General features: G+C 46.1%; 1 protein-coding gene across 4 annotated transcripts in view; it reads right to left on the bottom strand.

Moving 5' to 3' along the window:
• nxn (nucleoredoxin) overlaps positions 1-19,001 on the bottom strand; it is a 227,311-nt gene that overhangs the window by 84,104 nt on the left and 124,206 nt on the right. The window contains exon 1 of one of the 4 annotated variants that reach the window (XM_043718208.1): positions 3,961-3,978. The exons of the other annotated variants lie outside the window; for them this stretch is intronic. Coding sequence (XP_043574143.1) covers positions 3,961-3,964 — 4 coding nt within the window. The 5' untranslated portion in view covers positions 3,965-3,978. Of the gene's footprint in view, positions 1-3,960; positions 3,979-19,001 lie in introns of those variants that run through there. 4 annotated transcript variants of the gene reach the window in all.

The raw sequence follows: 19,001 nt of genomic DNA, 5'->3' as shown, positions 1-19,001 counted from the left end.
CGCAGACACGGGGAGAATGTGCAAACTCCACACAGACAGTCACCCGAGGCTGGAATTGAACCCAGGTCCCTGGCGCTGTGAGGCAGCAGTGCTAACCACTGAGCCACCATGCCATCCCTTATCAAGTTAATCTACCTTGAACCTTTGTTCTCTGAGGGAAGAGAGTGGAGGTCCAAAAACAGTGGGCACCTAACAGAGCTGACTTCCCTTTCCTTTACCATGCACTGGTGTCACAGTCAGCTTGGGGAGCTAGCTGTAGTGTTGTTTTGAGCTAAGGTGCCTCTGAACTGGAATAGTCATGTTACCGTGCCAATGTGCTGAAGGAATGGAAAGCCTCCGAGTTCCACACAGACATAAGAAACAGGAGTAGGAGTTGATCCAAAGCCCATTCAAGACTGTGCCTGAATTTCTGCATCAAATCCAGCTTAATCCCACCATCTACCCCCGACTCCAGCTTTTCCCATATTTTTTGTTTTATTCATATAGGTGTCACTGGTTGGTCCAGCTTTTATTGCCCGTCCCTAATTGCCCCTTGAGAAGGTGGGGATGAGTTACCCTCTTGAACCACTGCGGTCCACCTGTTGTGGGTAGACCCACAATGCCCTTAGGGAGGGAATTCCAGAATCTCCCTCAATTCCCTCAGCACCTAACTATCTAACCACCACAGCCAAAAGGTGTGGCGCTGGAAAAGCACAGCTGGTCAGGCAGCATCCGAGGAGGAGGAGAGTCGACGTTTCGAGCATAAGCTCTTCATCAGGAATATCTAACCAACGCAATCTGTAATGGACTCAAAGTCTGAGCATCCACAGTCCTCTGGGTAGAAAATTCCGGTGATGCATTACCTTCTGGGTGAAGATGTTTCTCCTCATCAGGATTCTAAAATGGCAGCTGGCTGGCTGGGAGCCAAGATGGCTACTGGATGGGAACCTGTGGAGCCCAGTCAGACCATGTGGGAGCCCTTATAGAAAGACTGTAATGTCTGTCTTTTTAGCTTTATTTCTTATTTTCCTGGCGTACACTATCTATATCAAAAAGCAGTGTAACCCTTTTTCTTTATTTTCTCTATTTTTTATATCTAGTTACTTTGTACCTAATATGGCATGTGTGTTGGCGATATTGTAGACACTTCACTGTACTCCTGTAATTTTGTAATTCAAGCACACGTGACAATAAATCTAGTTCTAAAGTTCCACGTTCTCACTTCCCCACTGTGGCCCTAATTCTAGACTTTACAGCCAATGGTGACACTTCTCTCAGTATCTTAGAGTCATAGGGTCATAGAGATGTACAGCATGGAAACAGACCCTTTGGTCCAACCCGTCCACGCCGATCAGATATCCCAACCCAACCTAGTCCCACCTGCCAGCACCCGGCCCATATCCCTCCAAACCCTCTCTTTTCATATATCCATCCAGATGCCTCTTAAATGTTGCATTAGTACCAGCCTCCACCACTTCCTCTGGCAGTTCATTCCATACCCGTACCACCCTCTGTGTGAAAAAGTTGCCCCTTAGTTCTCTTTTATATCTTTCCCCTCTCACCCTAAACCTATGCCCTCTAGTTTTGGACTCCCCCACACCAGGGAAAAGACTTTGTCTATTTATCCTATCCATGCCCCTCATAACTTTGTAAACCTCTATAAGGTCACCCCTTCAGCCTCCGACGCTCCAGCCCCAGCCTGTTCAGCCTCTCCCTGTAGCTCAAATCCTCCAACCTTGGCATTACTCTGCCAGACTTTCAAAACTTGCAGTCTGAAAGATCCACTCAAAACACACGTGTCTTCCTGGTCACAGGGCTAAAGAGTTATCGTCAGATTTGTTTGGGAGTTGTCACAGGTTCTGCACTAGTTGTTCACTAACAGCAACCTGAAGCTGGCTACAGGAATGGCTGGAGAGGGTGCGCACTGTGGATTTTGTCTGATGGGCCTTTGTAGTCCATGCTGTGAGCCAGAATGAATGGGACCCTTCCCGTCAAGTGAGGTGGGAGTAGGAACCAGGGCAAGTTGAGACTGAGCCAACCTGCTTCAGAAAATGCAGATGTCATTCCGCGACATCAACAACTCGCATTGGTGTAGCGCTCTTAGTGTCCCGTCCCTTCAGGTCATCTCTCCCGTCGAGGCATCATCTGATCAAAAAGAAACACTCAGCCAAAGGAGGTGATATGAGGGAGAGATGACCTGAAGCTTGGTCAACAAGAACTAGCTTTTGAGGGGCATCTTAAAGGAGGGAAGATGGGGAGAGGCAGCGAGGGTGGGTTACTCTCCGGTGGACTTGTTGGGCTGAAGGGCCTGTTTCCACACTGCAGGGATTCTATGATCACGAAGGGAATTTGGAGTTCATTCTACTGAAGCGCGTGCTTCACTCTAATATGTGATGACTCAGCACTAACAAGATACCTCTGGAAACAATCATACGAGTGATCAATGTGATACACATTTTCCCTGGTTCCCAAGCGAGTTCAATGGAACACAAGGTTTCAGTTCAAACCTGTCACTGGCTGTGCCTCGTAGCCTCACACCTCCATAACTCATCGCAAGAGCAAGGGGAACACATGCAAGGAATTCAGGATGATAGAGGCCCAAAAGAGGCCCTTCAGCCCATTGAGTCTGTACGGCCAATAATACACTAAATCTGCTCAAGTCCCACTTTTCCAACACCTGGCCCTTACCCCTGATTTTATGACACCTCAAGTGAAGTGGTGGAGGCTGGTGCAATGAGAACATTTAAAAAGCATCTGGATGGGTATATGAGTAGGGAACCTTTTCATGTTGGAAGGCCGCATTATGTCAGTTGTAATCTAGTAAGGCTGCATCCAAGAAACTTCAAAATTCACATTTTTTAAAATTGTGGTGGTCAGTCTGTGAGGATTATTTCGTTGAATTTTCTTTTACTCTCTGGTATTTTAAATACATTCATTTTAAGATTAAAATAAAAATAAATAAAGGATGAAATAAAACTTATTAATAAAAAATAAAAGATTTATTCAGCAAAATTTGGATTCATTCAAAAGGCCACACACAATGGCCTTAAGGCTGCAGGTTCTCCACCCCTGGTTTCAAGGGATAATCTTAATTTCAAATATCCGGTCAGCATGGATGAGATGGGCCGAAGGGCAGCTCTATGACTCTATGTACTTTTTAAAAGGTTGTGAGAATTCCCCCGTCAACTATTGTCCCAGATCGCGCATTCCAGATCCCCCCACCCCGGACGCATTTTATTTCTCTCAAATCCCCTCGAAACCTCTTGCCCTTCACCTTAAATGACATCCCCTTGTTACTGACTCTTCACCCAAGGGGAATAGCTGCCGTTTATCCACCCTCTGCATGCCCCTCAAAATGCTACACACCCTCAGGTACCCTCCCTGTTCCAAAAAAATCCCAAGCTTATCCAGCCTCTCTTCCTAGGGTGCAGGGTAAGGGAAAGGGTTAAAATTATAACAGTGCGGGGGGGCGAAGGGTTAAAATTATAACAGTGCAGGTTAGGGGAAAGGGAAAGGGTTAAAATTATAACAGTGCAGGGTGGGAACCAACGCAGAGCTGGGATAGAGGCTGTGATATTCCCTGCTCAGTAACAGTTAATACTGCCGGGGAATTACCCCAAGACTGGTCTTGCACACCTCTGATACAACACCACCAAGGTGCAGGGTCTATTAAGTCTGTGAAATGATGCCACACTGATCATCACCTCTCTTCCACGCGATCCGAACAGTCAAATTAAAGACACTGCAGCAACTTGTGCGACTGATTAGTAACAGTGGGCCTTGAAACAGAAAGCCCCTGAAGTCTCTTCATTGCCACAGGCTGAGTGCACGGTGCTATCAGCACAATGCTGCTGGGTCAGTACTGCTCAGAATTAGCTGCTATTTGCTAAATGCCAAACATAACGGGACCCAGCAACAGATTTCATTGTCAATCATTTAGTTTACAAGCCAAAATTAATCACGAACAAATGGTTAACTTACCCATGCTGCACTGCTCTAATTTTAACCCACCCCCTTACCATCTCACACTTTTAACGCTTTCCCTTTCCCCATCCTGCACTGTTATAATTTTAACCCTTTCCCTTACCCTGCACCCTAGGAAGAGAGGCTGGATAAGCTTGGGATTTTTTTGGAACAGGGAGGGTACCTGAGGGTGTGTAGCATTTTGAGGGGCATGCAGAGGGTGGAGTTATAATTTTAACCCCTTCCCCTACCCTGCACTGTATAATTTTAACCCTTTCCCTTACCCTATCCTGCACTGTTATAATTTTAACCCTTTCCCTTTAACCCATCCTATACAATTTTAATCCTGTCATAACAGTAAGTTCTACAGATCTACTTGTCAGGTTCTGATCTAGATTTCCGAAATGCTGACTAGGAGGAGTCCTATGTGGACTCTGCACTGTAGTCACTAGAGGAAGACCAGCCATATTGAATTGCCCTATCTCTGCAGAATTATTTCTGCATGAAATTCTGTTCCTAATTTGCTTTTCAGCAGTTATTTCACACAAAGTACCCACTGAAAACAGATGCAGGCAGGATGAACAGGCGTTACTGATCTCATCGAACTTTGCGTACAGAGTAGCTGTTGTGTTTTCCTCCGCAGGTCATTGTGCAGGAAGCATTGCGAGACATGCGACAAATTGCTGTGAAAGTGCCAGCTTTATTTGCTTAAGCAGAGAGTCCATTTTTCAAAGCCACTTTGAGCTTGCTCCTTCCCCACATCCCAGCTTTCCCCATAGACCTGCCACAAAAGTGCATCAATATCCGACTAGTCCACGGGCTGTCAAGCTGATCAACTGGTAACTCTGTCCCTGTTCTTTGTGAACTGACACACTTCAACACTTAAATTACTGCGACACTTGGCTCAGGTAAATGTTTTTTGGTTATGAGATGTTGGCATCATTGGTCAGACCAGCATTTATTTATTTGCTCGTGGGACAGGGGTGCCGCTGGCTGGACCAATATTTATTGCCCGTCCCTAGTTGCACGTTGAGAAGGTGGGGATGAGCTGCCTTCTTGAACCGCTGCAGTCTACGTGCTGTGGGTTGACCCACAAAGTCCTTCACGAATTCCCGGAATTTCACCCAGTGACAATAAAGGATGGCAGTACAGTTCCAAGTCAGGATGGGGAGGGGCATGGAATGGAACTTGCAGGGGGTGGTGTTCCCATGTATCTGCCACCCCTTATCCTTCTAGATGGAAGTGGTCTTGGGTTTAGAAGGGAAGGTCTGAGGATCTTTAGTGAATGGCCCATCCCTAATTGCCCCAGAGGGCAGCTAAAAGTCTGGAGTCTGTGGGTCTGGAGTCACATGGAGGCCAGTCCAGATAAGGGTGGCAGATTTGCTTCCCTAACACCCATTTGTGAACCAAATAGGTTTTTTCCACATCCAATGTCACCATTGCACAAGTTTTCCTTTTTCTTTAATTGTACTGAATTCAAGTTTCACCATCTGCCATAGTGGAATTTGGACCCATGTTATCGGAACATTAAAAGAAAGAACTGCAGGTGCTGAAAATCTGAAACAAAACCAGAAAGTGCAAATGAAACTCAGCAGAGTTCTGAAGAAGACCATAACACCACAAAACATAGGAGCAGATTTAGGCCATTCAGCCCATCAATACTGCTCTGCCATTTGATCATGGCTGGAGTTTCTCAACCCCACCCCTCCTGCCTTCTCACTGTAACCTTGATCCTTTTACCAATCAAGAACCTATCTATCTGTGTCTTAAACAGACCCAATGACTTGGCCTCCACAGCCCTCTGCAACAATAAATTCCACAGATTTCCCCACCCTCTGGCTGAAGAAATTCCTCCTCATCTCAGTTCTAAAGGGTTGTCCCTTCACTCCGAGGCTGTGCCCTCATGGAAACATTGTCTCCACATCCACTCTGTCCAGGCCTCTCAGTGAGTTTCAATCAGAAACCCCCCATCATTCTTCTAAACTCCATCGAGTACAGACCCAGAGTCCTCAGTTGCTCCTCATTTGACAAGCCCTTCATTCGCCAGGATGATGCTTGTGACCCTCCTCTGGATCCCTTCCTTGGATACGGGGCTCAAGACCACTCACAATATTCCTAACACGACCAGCCCCTTATACAGCCACAGCAGTACCTCCCTGCGCTTGTATTCTAGTCCTCTTGAAATGAATGTTAACATTACATTTGCCTTCCTAACCGTCAACTGAACCTGTGGGTTAACCTTCAAATGAGTGGCTTGCAAGGCCACTCCAGAGGGATGCTGATAGCCCATCACATTGCTGTGGATCTGGAGTCATGTGTGGCCAGAAGGGGTAAGGACAGCAGATTTCCTTCCCTGACCAGCACAGAGGAAACCAGGTTGTTTATTTTACAATTACTGACAGTTGTCCTACACTGGGATTGGTTGTCAGTTCCAGATTTGTGAACTGAGTTTAGCTTTTACCAGCTGCCATGGTATGGTTTAAACACATTGTCCCAGAGTGAGAGCCTGGGCCTCAGGATGATTAACCCAGTGATATTACCACTAGGTTAACCCTGGCCCTCCCTCAGAGTAAGGACAGGAGGAGACCATTCAGCATTCAATGTGACCGTGAGTGATCTGTGTCTCTACTCAAATCCACCCAGCTCGATATATTAGATTAGATTCCCTACAGTGTGGAAACCGGCTCTTCGGCCCAACAAGTCCACACCGACCCTCCGAAGAGTAACCCACCCAGACCCATTCCCCTCTGACTAATGCACCTAACACGACGGACAATTTAGCATGGCCAATCCACCTGACCTGCACATCTTTGTGACTGTGGGAGGAAACCCACGCAGACACAGGGAGAATATGCAAACTTCACACAGTCAGTCATCCAAGGCTGGAATTGAACCCAGGGCCCTGGCACTGTGAGGCAGCAGTGCTAACCACTGAGCCACCGTGCCGCGGCAATATAATGGAACTGCAACAATGAGGTACAGCACAGGACCCAACAATTGCTCTGCCTGAGTGTAAAGGGAACCCACCAATGGAGAGCAGATGCTAAAGACTTGAGCTTTTCCAAGTCTCAGTTGATCCAATTGGTGCTGCCTACAATTAGGTCCTGTCCTAATTGTTAGACAGCCAGAAAGGGTGTTCCTACTTTCACAATTTCTTCTGATTTAACCAGAGGGTGTGCATCCCTCCATCAAGCCGTTCTGTTTTCTTCTGGAATGTTAGGAGCCAGCCAAGCAGCGCTGTGTTGCTGGGGGATGAGGTTTTGTGAATTTATCCTCCAGCATTTCTCGATTTTTGTTTTTGACTGGGAGCCAAATTGTTTGCAGATGAGTTTTGATGCTGACTGTCTCTCCCATAAAAAGGGAGGGAGGGAGGGAGGGACGTGTTTTAATGGTCCACCCACCACAGCCAATCTCATGCCAAATCCAACCCAACCAAAGCCGTATATCAGGCGTGTGCCTGCTCAGTCCTGACCTGACCCTGTTTTTAAAAAAAAGCAAACAAAGAAAAGGCAGCAACTCCCTCTGAGTGTAGAGCTGACACCATTCTAGGTTTTCTTGAAGTCTCCATGAATGAAGATCAAGCACTAGGATATCGCAAAGCACCCTGAGCCAGTGAAACATCTCGGCGTTGTAGGAAGTGTGACAGCCAATTTACACATAGAAAGGTTGCACACAGTTGGCACGGTGACTCAGTGGTTAACACTGCTGCCTCACAGCACTAGGGACCCAGGTTTGATTCCAGCCTCAGGCGACTGTACAAACTCACACAGACATTCTCCCCATGTCTGTGTGAGTTTCCCCTGTGTGCTCCAGTTTCCTCCCACAGCCCAAAGATGTGCAGGTCGGGTGAATTGGCCACACTAAATTGCCCGTAGTGTTAGGTGTATTTGTCAGAGGGAAATGGATCTGTGGAAGGTCAGTGTAGACTTGTTGGGCTGAAGGGTCTATTCCCACACTGTAGGATTCTCATCTAAAAGGCACTGGGGTAATGGTCATTTTATTTTCATAGAACTCCTACAGTGGGAAATGAGGCCATTCAGCCTACACCAACCCTCCAAAGAGCATCCCACTGAGTCCCATTCCCACAACCCTGAATTTCCCATGGCTAATCCACCTAACCTCCACATCCCTGGACACTATGGCCAATTTGGCACAGCCAGTCTACCTAACCTGCACATCTTTGGACTATAGGAGGGAACCTACACAGACCCGGGGAGAATGTACAAACTTCACCCAGGCAGTCACCAGAGGCTGGGATCGAACCTGGGTCCCGAGCAATGCTAGCCACTGAGCCACCAGGCCACCCAGGATGATGTTGATTGAGGACTAAATGTTGATCAGACCATTGAAGGTGGTTGGGGGTTAGGTGGGATTTAACTGCCTGGTCTTGAACATCTGACCAAGCAGACAGATGCACTGGAGGGGCTGCTGAAGAGATTCACCAGGATGTTAGCCTGGGATGAAACAGTTTAGCTCTGAAGAGAGGCTGGATAAATTGGAGTTGTGTCTTTAGAGCAGAGAATGCTGGGGGGACCTGATTTGAGGTGTATATGGACAGGAAGCAGCTGTTCCCCTTAGTCAAAGAGTCAATAACAAGGGGGCATCCTTTTATAGTGATAGGCAGGAGGTTTAGAGGGGATTTGAGGAAATCTCCTTTCACCCAGCGGATGGTGAGAACCTGGAATGCACTGCCTGGGAGGGTAGTTGAGGCAAGAAACCTCAGAACCTTCAAATTGTACTTGGATGTGCGCTTGAATTCTCATAACATTCTTGGCCACAAGCCTACCGCGGGTGAGTGTAGATAAGGTGTAGTGTACCTCTGGGGGTACAGACCAGGCCTCTTCTGTACTGTATGATTCTGCGGGACCTCGATACAACATCTGAACTGCCAGACAGTGCCTTTGACAGTGCAGCACATGCTCAGCACTGCACTGCAGTGTCAAACTTGATCTTTCTGTGCTCCATTTCTGATGTGGGTCTCGAGCCCGATGCTTTCAAACTGTGAGGCGTGGGTTGTTGCTTGGTGAACCAAAGGTGGCACTCACTTAAAAATAAAGAGTATTATAATCATTGCAAAAAGATTTGAAGATGGGATTAAAGAGCACTCTGACTGGCAGTCAGGTAACGTAAGTGTCTGTTTGCATACTAGCGGGTGAGGGATGATGTTGTACCAAGTGGACACGTGTGTGTGTGTGTGTGTGTGTGTGTGTATGGGGGTGTTTGTGTCAGCATGGTGGGAGGGTACAATGGGGTGATTGGAGACAGGAAGTCATGTGGTGAAACCTTCAGCAATTCATTTAACCCAGTTGTCAACCCCCGCCCCCCAAGCAAGGGGGAGGGCACAATTGGAGTTGTAAATTGTACCTTTTAGGTCTTGAGAGAATATGGGTGGCACAACACTTTTAAAACAAAAACGGCATCCTCCCAGATGAGATGCCAACGAAAAGTAATTTTCTTTTCTGTGAGGGTCATTGGTCTTCAGGATTCAATACTCCAGAGAGCAGTGGATCTTTGAATCTATGAAGGGCTGGCTGGATGGATTTCTGACTGACAATGGAGTCCAGGTGTTTGGGGGTTAGAAAGGAAATTGGGGTTGAGGCCACTGTCGGATAAGCAGCACTCATCTTGAAGGGGAGAGCTGACTGAAGGGGCTGAGCGGCCAACTTCTGCTCCTAGTTCTTGAGTCCCTTGCATCTGCTCGCCTCCTCAGAATGGCCTACAGGTGGCCACAGGCAACAGCCTTGAGAGTAGGCCATGAATCTGCGAAACTGACAGTCGGGGAAGTGAATCCCTCCGGAAAATGATCTCCGTGGGGACGGAAAGGGTCAAACTGCCTTTCTTGAAACAAGCGCTGTGGCAAAAGGCAGGAAAATGGATTTGAAAATTATCAGATCAGCCACAATCATGTTGAATATCAGAGCAGATGTGATGGGCTGAATGGCCTACTATGTCTATGGTATTTCCCTTTTGTGAAGGGTAAGCATTCTATGCAAGCAGAGCGGTTATTTGCGTTGTATCATCAGGAATGTTCCCATTCCTTCCTGCTGCATGTGGAGTTATGAGCTAAGCAATGGTTACTTAATTGATTCTTGTCACATAGCAACCTCACCTCTCTCTTTAAATTAGTGAAAGGATTTTTCAGACATCTGTCGCTTCAGCAAACTGTAACCAGCCAGTCTGAGACACTCCGCATAGTTCTGGGTTTGCTCCTCAATCCTAGCCATGGCCTTGGTTTGAGTCATAAGGAGAGGTCGGATAGGCTGGGACTTTTTTCACTGGGGCACAGGAGGCTGAGGGGTGACCTTGTGGAGGTTTATAACATCATGAGGGGCATAGAGAAGGTGAATAACCAATGTGTTTTTCCTAGGGTGGGGGATTTCAAAACGAGAGAGCATATTTTTTAAGGTGAGAGGAGAAAGATTTAAAAAGGAATTGAGGGGCAACTTTTTCACCCAGAGGGTGATTCGTGTGTGGAATGAAATGCCAGAGGAAGTGGTAGATGTACAGTTACAATATTTAAAGACACTTGGACAGGTACATGAATTGGAAAGGTTTGGAGAAATGTGGGCCAAATCAAATTGGGCTAGTTTAGTTTGGGAAACCTGGTTAGCATGGATGACTCTATGGTTGTAACCACTGTTACCTGCCACTCTCTGGAAGCTCTGTCTGTGTCTGAGCTTCTGCCCATTGTTGGTGCCTAGTGCCTTTAACAGAAGAATTCCCTCTTGAAAGCTCTCCATCTCTCTCTCTCATTCTCCCTCCTTCCCTTTTAAACTCTAACTCGTTGACTGAGTTGGTCGCCTGTCCTAATTTCCCATGATGTAGCTGAGTGGCAACTATTTGTGATTTGATTTGATTTGATTTCTTACTGTCACATGTATTGAGTTCCAGTGAAAAATATTGTTTCACATGCTAACCAGGCAAATCATACCTTATATAAGCACATCAGAATAATGGACAGAGAATACAGTGTTACAGCTACAGAGAGTTTGTAGAGAAAGATCAACTCTAATATGTGAGAGATCCATTCAAAAGTCTGATAACAGCGGGGAAGGAAGTGCTCTTGAATCTGTTGGTCATGCTTTCAAACCTTAGCATCTTCTGCCAGACAGAAGAGGGTGGGAGGGAGTATAACTGGGGTGGGAGGGGTCTTTGATTCCATTGGTAGCTTTCCCGACACAGCGGGAAGTGTAGATGGAGTCAGTGGATAGGAGACTGGTTTGTGTGACGGACTGGGCCGTGTTCACAACTCTCCATAATTTCTTTCAGTCTAGGGCAGAGCAGTTTCCATGCCAAGCTGTGTTGCATCTGGTAACGTTCATGTGAAATGTTTTGGGGCTTTGGGTAAAGGTGTATAAATGCCTCCAGTTGCCTTGAAATAAGTCTGGGTTTATTGCGCTTTATCCTTCGTATGTAGCTGAAAACGGTGGTGTAGTGGGTTTAAACCCTGCCTCATGTTTGCCTGTGTTAAAATGGTTCATAATGACTCAATCTTCACTTTCCCAACCTTGTTCCTTGCAGACTTCAGCTGGGACAGGATTGCTGTAGAAAGTGGGGTCATCTCCATAATAACCTGTGCCCCAGGGCTGGGGGAATGCTACAATGTCAGATACTCTGTCCTTTCAGACAAGACATTTAACCGTCTGCTCTCCATGATGGACTTGACTGATCCCGTGACAGTATTTGGACAAGCAGAGGGGAGTTACCCCAGTTACAGAATCATAGAGCTGTACAGCACGGCAACAGACCCTTCTGTCCATCTCATCCATGCCGACCAGGTATCCTAACCTAATCTAGCCCCATTTGCCAGCCTTTGGTCCATATCCCTCGAAACCCTTCCTATTCATGTACCCATCCAGATGCCCTTTAAATGTTGTAATTGTACCAGCCTCCACCACTTCCTCTGGCAACTCATTCCACACACGTAAGGGAAAAGGTTGTCCCTTAGTTCCCTTTTAAATCTTTCCCCTCTCATCTGAAACCAGTGCCCTCTGGTTTTGGATTCCCCTCCCCTGGGGAAAATATCTTGGCTATTCACCCTATCCATGCTCCTCATGATCTTATGAACCTCTACAAGGTCACCCCTCAGCCTCCAACGCTCTAGGGCAGACAACTCCAGCCTATTCAACCTCTCCCTATAGCTCAAACCCCCCCAACCCTGGCAACATCCTTGTAAATCTTTTCTGAACCCTTTCAAATTTCACAACATCCTTCCTATAGCAGGGAGACCAGAATTGCACACAGTATTCCAAAAGTGGTCAAACCAATGTCCTCAACATGATCTCCCAACTCCTAGTCAATGCTCTGACTAATAAAGTTGAAACTTTATTGCTGGAACAGCACAGCAGGTCAGGCAGCATCCAGGGAACAGGAGAAGGGCCTGTGAAGAAGGGCCTGTGCCCTAAACGTCGAATCTCCTGTTCCCTGGATGCTGCCTGACCCGCTGTGCTGTTCCAGCAATAAAGTTTCAACTTTGATCTCCAGCATCTGCAGACCTCACTTTCTCCGCTCTGACTAATAAAGGAAAGCATACCAAACGCCTCCTTCACTATCCTATCTACCTGCGACTCCACTTTCAAGGAGCTATGAGCCTGCATTCCAAGGTCTCTTTACTCTTTCTTCCCCCAATAGTAAGTCCTTAATTGACACCAATACAAAATCAACATTCTGGTCATTTTATTTCATTGTTGGTGATGGGATCTTGCCACACATAAATGTCAGCTACATTTTCTATATTTCAAAATTGCTTGATCAGCTGTAAAGCCCTAGAGAGCAGCCTGAGGGCATGCAAGGTGCTATAGAAATCCAAGTTCCTCGTTTTACTTCCTTTATTCTCATATAGAGTCATGGTTCTGAAAGGGTTAATGCTGAAGCTGCATTAAGGTCCTCCCGACCTGATGATGTCTCTGGAGAAGGAGCAATCATGCTTGAGGCTACAAAGGAGACAGAAGCGTCATCTCTTGGCTCCTGAGAGTCTTTGAGATGAAGCCTGATCAATCAATCTAACCTGTCTCTATTGTCATCATGCAATAAACTGCAGCTTGCTCAGTTTAGAACCATTTCTCATTAAGACTCAATGAGGTCCAATTACCACAGCTAATTAGGCAGCTGCTTAGCCTCACCAAAATTACATTTTGGGGCTTTAGTGATGTAGTGGTAATGTCTCTATCTCTGAGCCATGAGGGGGAACATTCAAATTCCCCTACTCCAGAGGTGCGTGATAACCTCTCTGAACAGATTGATAACATAGAATCCCTAGAGTGTGGAAACAGACCAGTCAGTCTGTCCACACCAACTCTCCAAAGAATAACCCACGTAGACCATCTCCCTACCTTATAACTCTGCATTTCCCTGTGGCTAACTTACACATCTCTGAACACAATATGCAATTTAGCATGGCCAATTCACCTGATCTGCACATCTTGGGACTGTGGGAGGAAACCGGAGCACCCGGAGGAAACCCACGCAGACACGGGGAGAATGTGCTAACTCCACACAGACAGTCGCCCGAGGCTGGAATTGAATCTGAGTCCCTGGCGCTGTGAGGCAGCAGGGCTAACCACTGAGCCACCGTGCCATCCAGATGGATTTATGCAAGATGACATTCTAACTTAAATGTTTAAGTTTCCTTTTGTAATGTTCACCTCTGTTACAGAGGGCTGTGATTTCTGTTTAATTCTGGGTTGATTAGCTTTGTTTTAAATCAGTAGGAAAGAGGATTGGGGCTGCTTTCTACACTGACCACAAGTTCCCAGTTGTTGGTGCCACAACAGACAACAATTCTCTCTTTTTTACGTTCTTCTGAGCAACTCTGTGGGTGGAGACAGCTGCTTAAAAGTGATGTTGTTGACGCTTTGTATTCTGGTCTCCCTAAAAGGACTCCGAGCGGGTCTAATATGCGCCAGGCAACTGGTCTTCAAGAAATTAAAATTGGAATGTTTTCAATAGTTAATATGCAAATGAACAACTGAGGTTATGGCTCTGATTTAGTAAAATCCTCTCTCAACTGTGTTCCTGATTTACATATAAATTGGTGCAATCTCTCAGGATGCTTCCAGTCAAACTCATCAACTGGCCCGACTAGCTGGGGGAATGCAATGATTAATACAGCACGGCACTACCCAAAAGCACTGGAGATTAGAGAACGGGCCTAGTCCATGCTGCTGCTCTGCAAGTGCCCTGTCTGAATCCTTCCTGCACTTTGAATGGGAGCCAGCAGCATTCGAGCCAGTCCCTGGGGCAATGCTAGTTACAGTCACTTAATCCTAGCCAAATTCACAGTGGGTAGCTTTGGTGAGGGGCTGGGGAGAGGTCACTGCTTGTGGATTTACTTTAGTTAAGGAGCATGACATTACTGCTGGTAAAACTAATGCCCCGTGCAGTTATATTGTCCTCCTGATATTTGGGAGTTGTTTCAATCTCAAACGGGAAAGAATGATGTGTATACGGTACCTGCTGTTTATGACTCTGTCATCTGAGCTGTGTTTTCACAGCAGTACAGACAGATAAAGGATGGCCAATGCTAACTCCCCTAACCCAACTTTATTCTTCCAGTGCCACTACATGGGACAGTTTTATGCTCTGTCTCTCTCCTTATCTCGATTAGAGGTGCTGGTGTTGGACTGGAGTGGACAAGATCAAAAGGCACACGACAGCAGGTTACAGTCTGACAGGTTTATTTGAAATCACAAGCTTTAGGGGCGCTGCCCCTTCATCAGGTGAAGTGAAGGAATGCGCAGAGGCACAGAATTTATAATCAGAGAGATTAAAAGGTCACGTAAATGGTGTGAGTGGAGCGCCGAACAGTACATCTCTGCAGGTGATCAAACCTGAGAGTGTGTTGCTGGAAAAGCACAGCAGGTCAGGCAGCATCTGAGCAGCAGGAGAATCGATGTTTCGAGCAAATGTTATGGACGAGGCCAGACCACTGAAAACATTCTTAAGCAGGCAGTCCAGACTCTAACTTTGCAATTTATTTCGGTAAGAATACATTGAAAATTACCCGGAGAAAGATAGCTAGGTTGACTCCTAGAATTTAAAACAGACAAAAATTTGTTCACAAAATTACATGATGAACCCTTACAGAACTCAACCGCCCAGCTAGACTTAATTATGCTGTTCTGAATATACACAACAATCCGAAAATGCAAACTCCTTTTAAAAACGAATATAAATGGAACACACGCTTACAGGTTGAAGTTGAAGTGCAGAAAAGAGAGAGAGTTTCCACACAGCTCCCTGTTGAACTTCCAACCAGTTCAAGACTGAACGAAAACTGATCAGCTCGGCTAGAGAGCTGACCACTCCTCTCTGTTTATGCTGGTCACTTCTAAAGCATGACCACGTTGGCCTGAAGTCTCTTGTGTTTACATATAAACAAAAGACCTGTCACAATCCTTTTCATTTCTGTACCAAACCAGACTGATTGGAGCCCGGCCTGGTTTATTGCCCCTCTGAAAAAAACCAAGGACAGGGTCTCCTTGAGCCAAGGACCAGCTTTTCGAAAAAAAGGGACTAGCTTTGTGACAAGCCCTTCATCAGGAATGAGCCTCCTGCTCCTCGGATGCTGCCTGAGCGGCTGTGCTTTTCCAGCACCACACTCTCGACACTGATCTCCAGCATCTGCAGTCCTCACTTTCTCCTAGGTGATCAAAGGTGTCAGACCGTGTGAGTAAAGTGTCAACAGCTGGAGGGATGACCTATATTTTGATTAGTTGAGTCAGAGAGATAATTACAAAACGTTATTAATAAGGTAGTGCTGGAGACAAACCAAACAACTGGAATAACGTGGTGGGTATAAGAATCGCGTTTCAAGGATTTAACCAAAGTAACAAGTAATCCAAAACTATCCAAACTAATGAAGGTAGGGAGATCATAACAAGTTATTAAGGTGATGCTGTCAAAACAGGGATGGTGAGGAAGATTTTACAGATACAGGACAGTGTGATGAGGTCACATGTAGCGTGATATGAACCCAAGGTCACAGTTGAGTCTGTTCATGGGTACAGAACTTGGCTATCAGTTTCTGCTCAGTGATTCTGTGTTGTTGTATATCTCGAAGGCCTTCTTGGAGGATGCTTACCTGAAGATTGGAGGCTGAATGTTCTAGACCACTGAAGTGTTCCCTAAATGGGAAGAAACATTCCTGTCTGTCTTGTTCTGATACAGCAGTGGTTCCTAAAATATCATTGGTTGTGTTCTCCTTTTCAAATTTACCAACATCCTTGCGTAGCCATACTAGCATTCTCTTTGTTAATGACCCTCTGACATAGAGTCATACAGCATAGAAACAGACCCTTCGGTCCAACTCGTCCATGCTGACCAGGTATCCCAAACAGAGCTAGTCCCATTTGCCTGCATTTGGCCCATATTCCTCTAAACTCTTCCTATCCATATACCTGTCCAAATGTTGTAATTGTACCCATCTCTACCACTTCTTCTGGCATTTCATTCCATTCACGCACCACCATCTGTGCGAAAATTTGGCCCCTTATGTCCCTTTTAATTCTTTCCCCTCTCATCTTAAACATGATATGGTTTTGCAATGTTGCAACCAAAAAGGCTCTAATAAAGGCTAAAAATTTGTAAGGTCACTGGATGGTAACATTTTTCTCTCCGTTGCCCTGTCCTTGATGCATTTGAAAATAATTGAAATCATGGATACAGGTTTGCTCACTGAGCTGGAAGGTTCATTTCCAGACGTTTCGTCACCCTACTAGGTAACATCTTCAGTGGGCCTCCTGGCGAAGCACTGTTGATGATTCCTGCTTTCTATTTAGATGTTTAGGTTTCTTTGGGTTGATTATGTCATTTCCTGTGGTGATGTCATGTCCTGTTCTTTTTCTCAGGAGGTGGTAGATGGGATCTAACTCGATGTGTTTGTTGATAGAGTTCCCGTTGGAATGCCATGCTTCTAGGAATTCTCGTGTGTGTCTCTGTTTGGCTGGTACTAGGATAGATGTGTTGGCCCAGTCGAAGTGGTGTCCTTCCTCATCCGTTTGTAAGGATACTAGTGAGAGTGGGTCGTGTCGTTTTGTGGCTGGTTGATGTTGATGTATCCTGGTGGCTAGTTTTCTGCCTGTTTGTCCAATGTAGTGTTTGTTACAGTTCTTGCACGGTATTTTGTAAATGAAATTAGGTTTTTGTCAGGTGGTCACAGGCTCATAAGCAGAAAATTCTCCGCTGTCATTTCCCATGCGGTGCAGAGGAATGCTGCACTGTCAGAGGTGCATCCAGAGATTGAACTGTATCTGTCCCTGTCAGTTCAATGGAATAGAACCCATGCTGCACCTTACAAGGACAGTTCTCCCTGGTAACCTGCCTCCTGTTTATCCCTCACTCGACCAGACCAAAGCAACAGGATTACCTCATCAATATCCCACTACTGTTTGTGGGAGCTTGCTGCGCTGTATAACCATAAGACATAGGAGGAGTAGGACATTCAGCCCATTGAACCAACTCCGCTATTTGATGCGATTTTTAAAAGAAAATTGGATTGCGCCATCTGCCATGGTGGGATTCAAACCCAGGTCCCCAGGACATTACCTGGGTCTGTGGCATAACTGGCCAGTGATAGTAACACTGGGACGTCGCCCCAACCCACCCCCCAGCAATTCTGGCTGATCTGATAATCCTCATCTCCACCAGCTTGTGTGTCTGATATGGCAACAGGCGTTACACTTCGGAAGGACACTTATGGGATGCCTCGAGGTTGTGACAGGTGCTAATGGAATGCAGGCCTGTCTCTAAACGGAATTGGAACACAGCGCAGTAACCCGCTGTTTGTGTGTCCCTGTCCTTGGCGAATTTGCGAATCGGTGCAGAGTCCACAGGACACCTCCTTCCTGCCAATCCCTAATCTTGGTTTAGCAATAACCATGAAAAGCATCCATTCAAAGAAACAGTCCTTCCCGGAGTGGAGCGTGTGCGCTTGTGGCATGCTCCACATCTGCTATTTGAGAAAAGCACAGTCTTCCAAGTTTGCTGTGTGAGTAAATTTGAATGAAATCAGTCGGGTCAGAGACCATGTGAACCTGGGAACAACAATGTGCCCAGTGGGTTTTATGGTCCTTTTAGCTTTGCCCTTGTTACTCTGAGGTGTGAAAAGTAATTGAGAAACATTCTTTGTGAAATGCATTAGTGAACGCTGTTAATCGGTGCAAATCAGTTAAAGTGACAGGGAGGGAATTGTGACGGGAGTGTTTCTAAACATTTTTTGAGTTTTGCATGTTTTGGAGTTTTCTTTTTTCTTCACACCAAGTGTATTATTTTTAGAAACAATGGTGGGTCATTTGCGCGAGATCCAGGAAATGGGCTGCAGCAATAAACTTCATGGAAATTGGAAGAGTTGAGGGGCAGTGTAAAATGTCTCTGTGGGAATCCAAGAGGCTCCTGAGAGAGAGAGAGACAGAGAGAGAGACATAGAGAGAGAGAGACAGAGAGAGAGAGAGAGAGAAAACAATACAGGCGACATATCTTGTTCTCAAAACATTGGAAGGATGTCAGAAAATCATAAGCAAGGTTGTTAATGAGCAAGAAGTGAATTTGCTTTGACTACTTTCAGCTTATGTCCTTCCAAATGAACACAGAGAGAATGCATGAGAAACTCAGCAGCTCAGGCAATATCTGTGTAGAGAGAGAAACACAGAGTTCATGTTTCGTGTTTGGTGCGACTTAGAGTCATAGCGATGTACAGCACAGAACCAGACCCTTCGGTCCAACATGTCCATGCCGACCAGATATCCCAATCCAATCTAGTCCCACCTTCCAGCACCCGGCCCATATCCCGCTAAACCCTTCCTAGTCAGATACCCATCCAGATGCCTTTTAAAAGAGACCTAAGGGGCAACGTTTTCACGCAGAGGGTGGTACGTGTATGGAATGAGCTGCCAGAGGAAGTGGAGACTGGTACAATTGCAACATTTAAGAGGCATCTGGATGGGTATATGAATAGGAAGGGTTTGGAGGGATATGGGCCGGGTGCTAGCAGGTGGGACTAGATTGGTATGGGATATCTGGTCGGCATGGACGGGTTGGACTGAAGGGTCTGTTTCCATGCT

The sequence above is a fragment of the Chiloscyllium plagiosum genome, chromosome 28 (assembly GCF_004010195.1).
Source record: "Chiloscyllium plagiosum isolate BGI_BamShark_2017 chromosome 28, ASM401019v2, whole genome shotgun sequence".
Lineage (NCBI taxonomy): Eukaryota > Metazoa > Chordata > Chondrichthyes > Orectolobiformes > Hemiscylliidae > Chiloscyllium > Chiloscyllium plagiosum.
The sequence above is the reverse complement of the archived record's forward strand: the minus strand, read 5'-3'. Positions and strand labels throughout refer to the sequence as shown.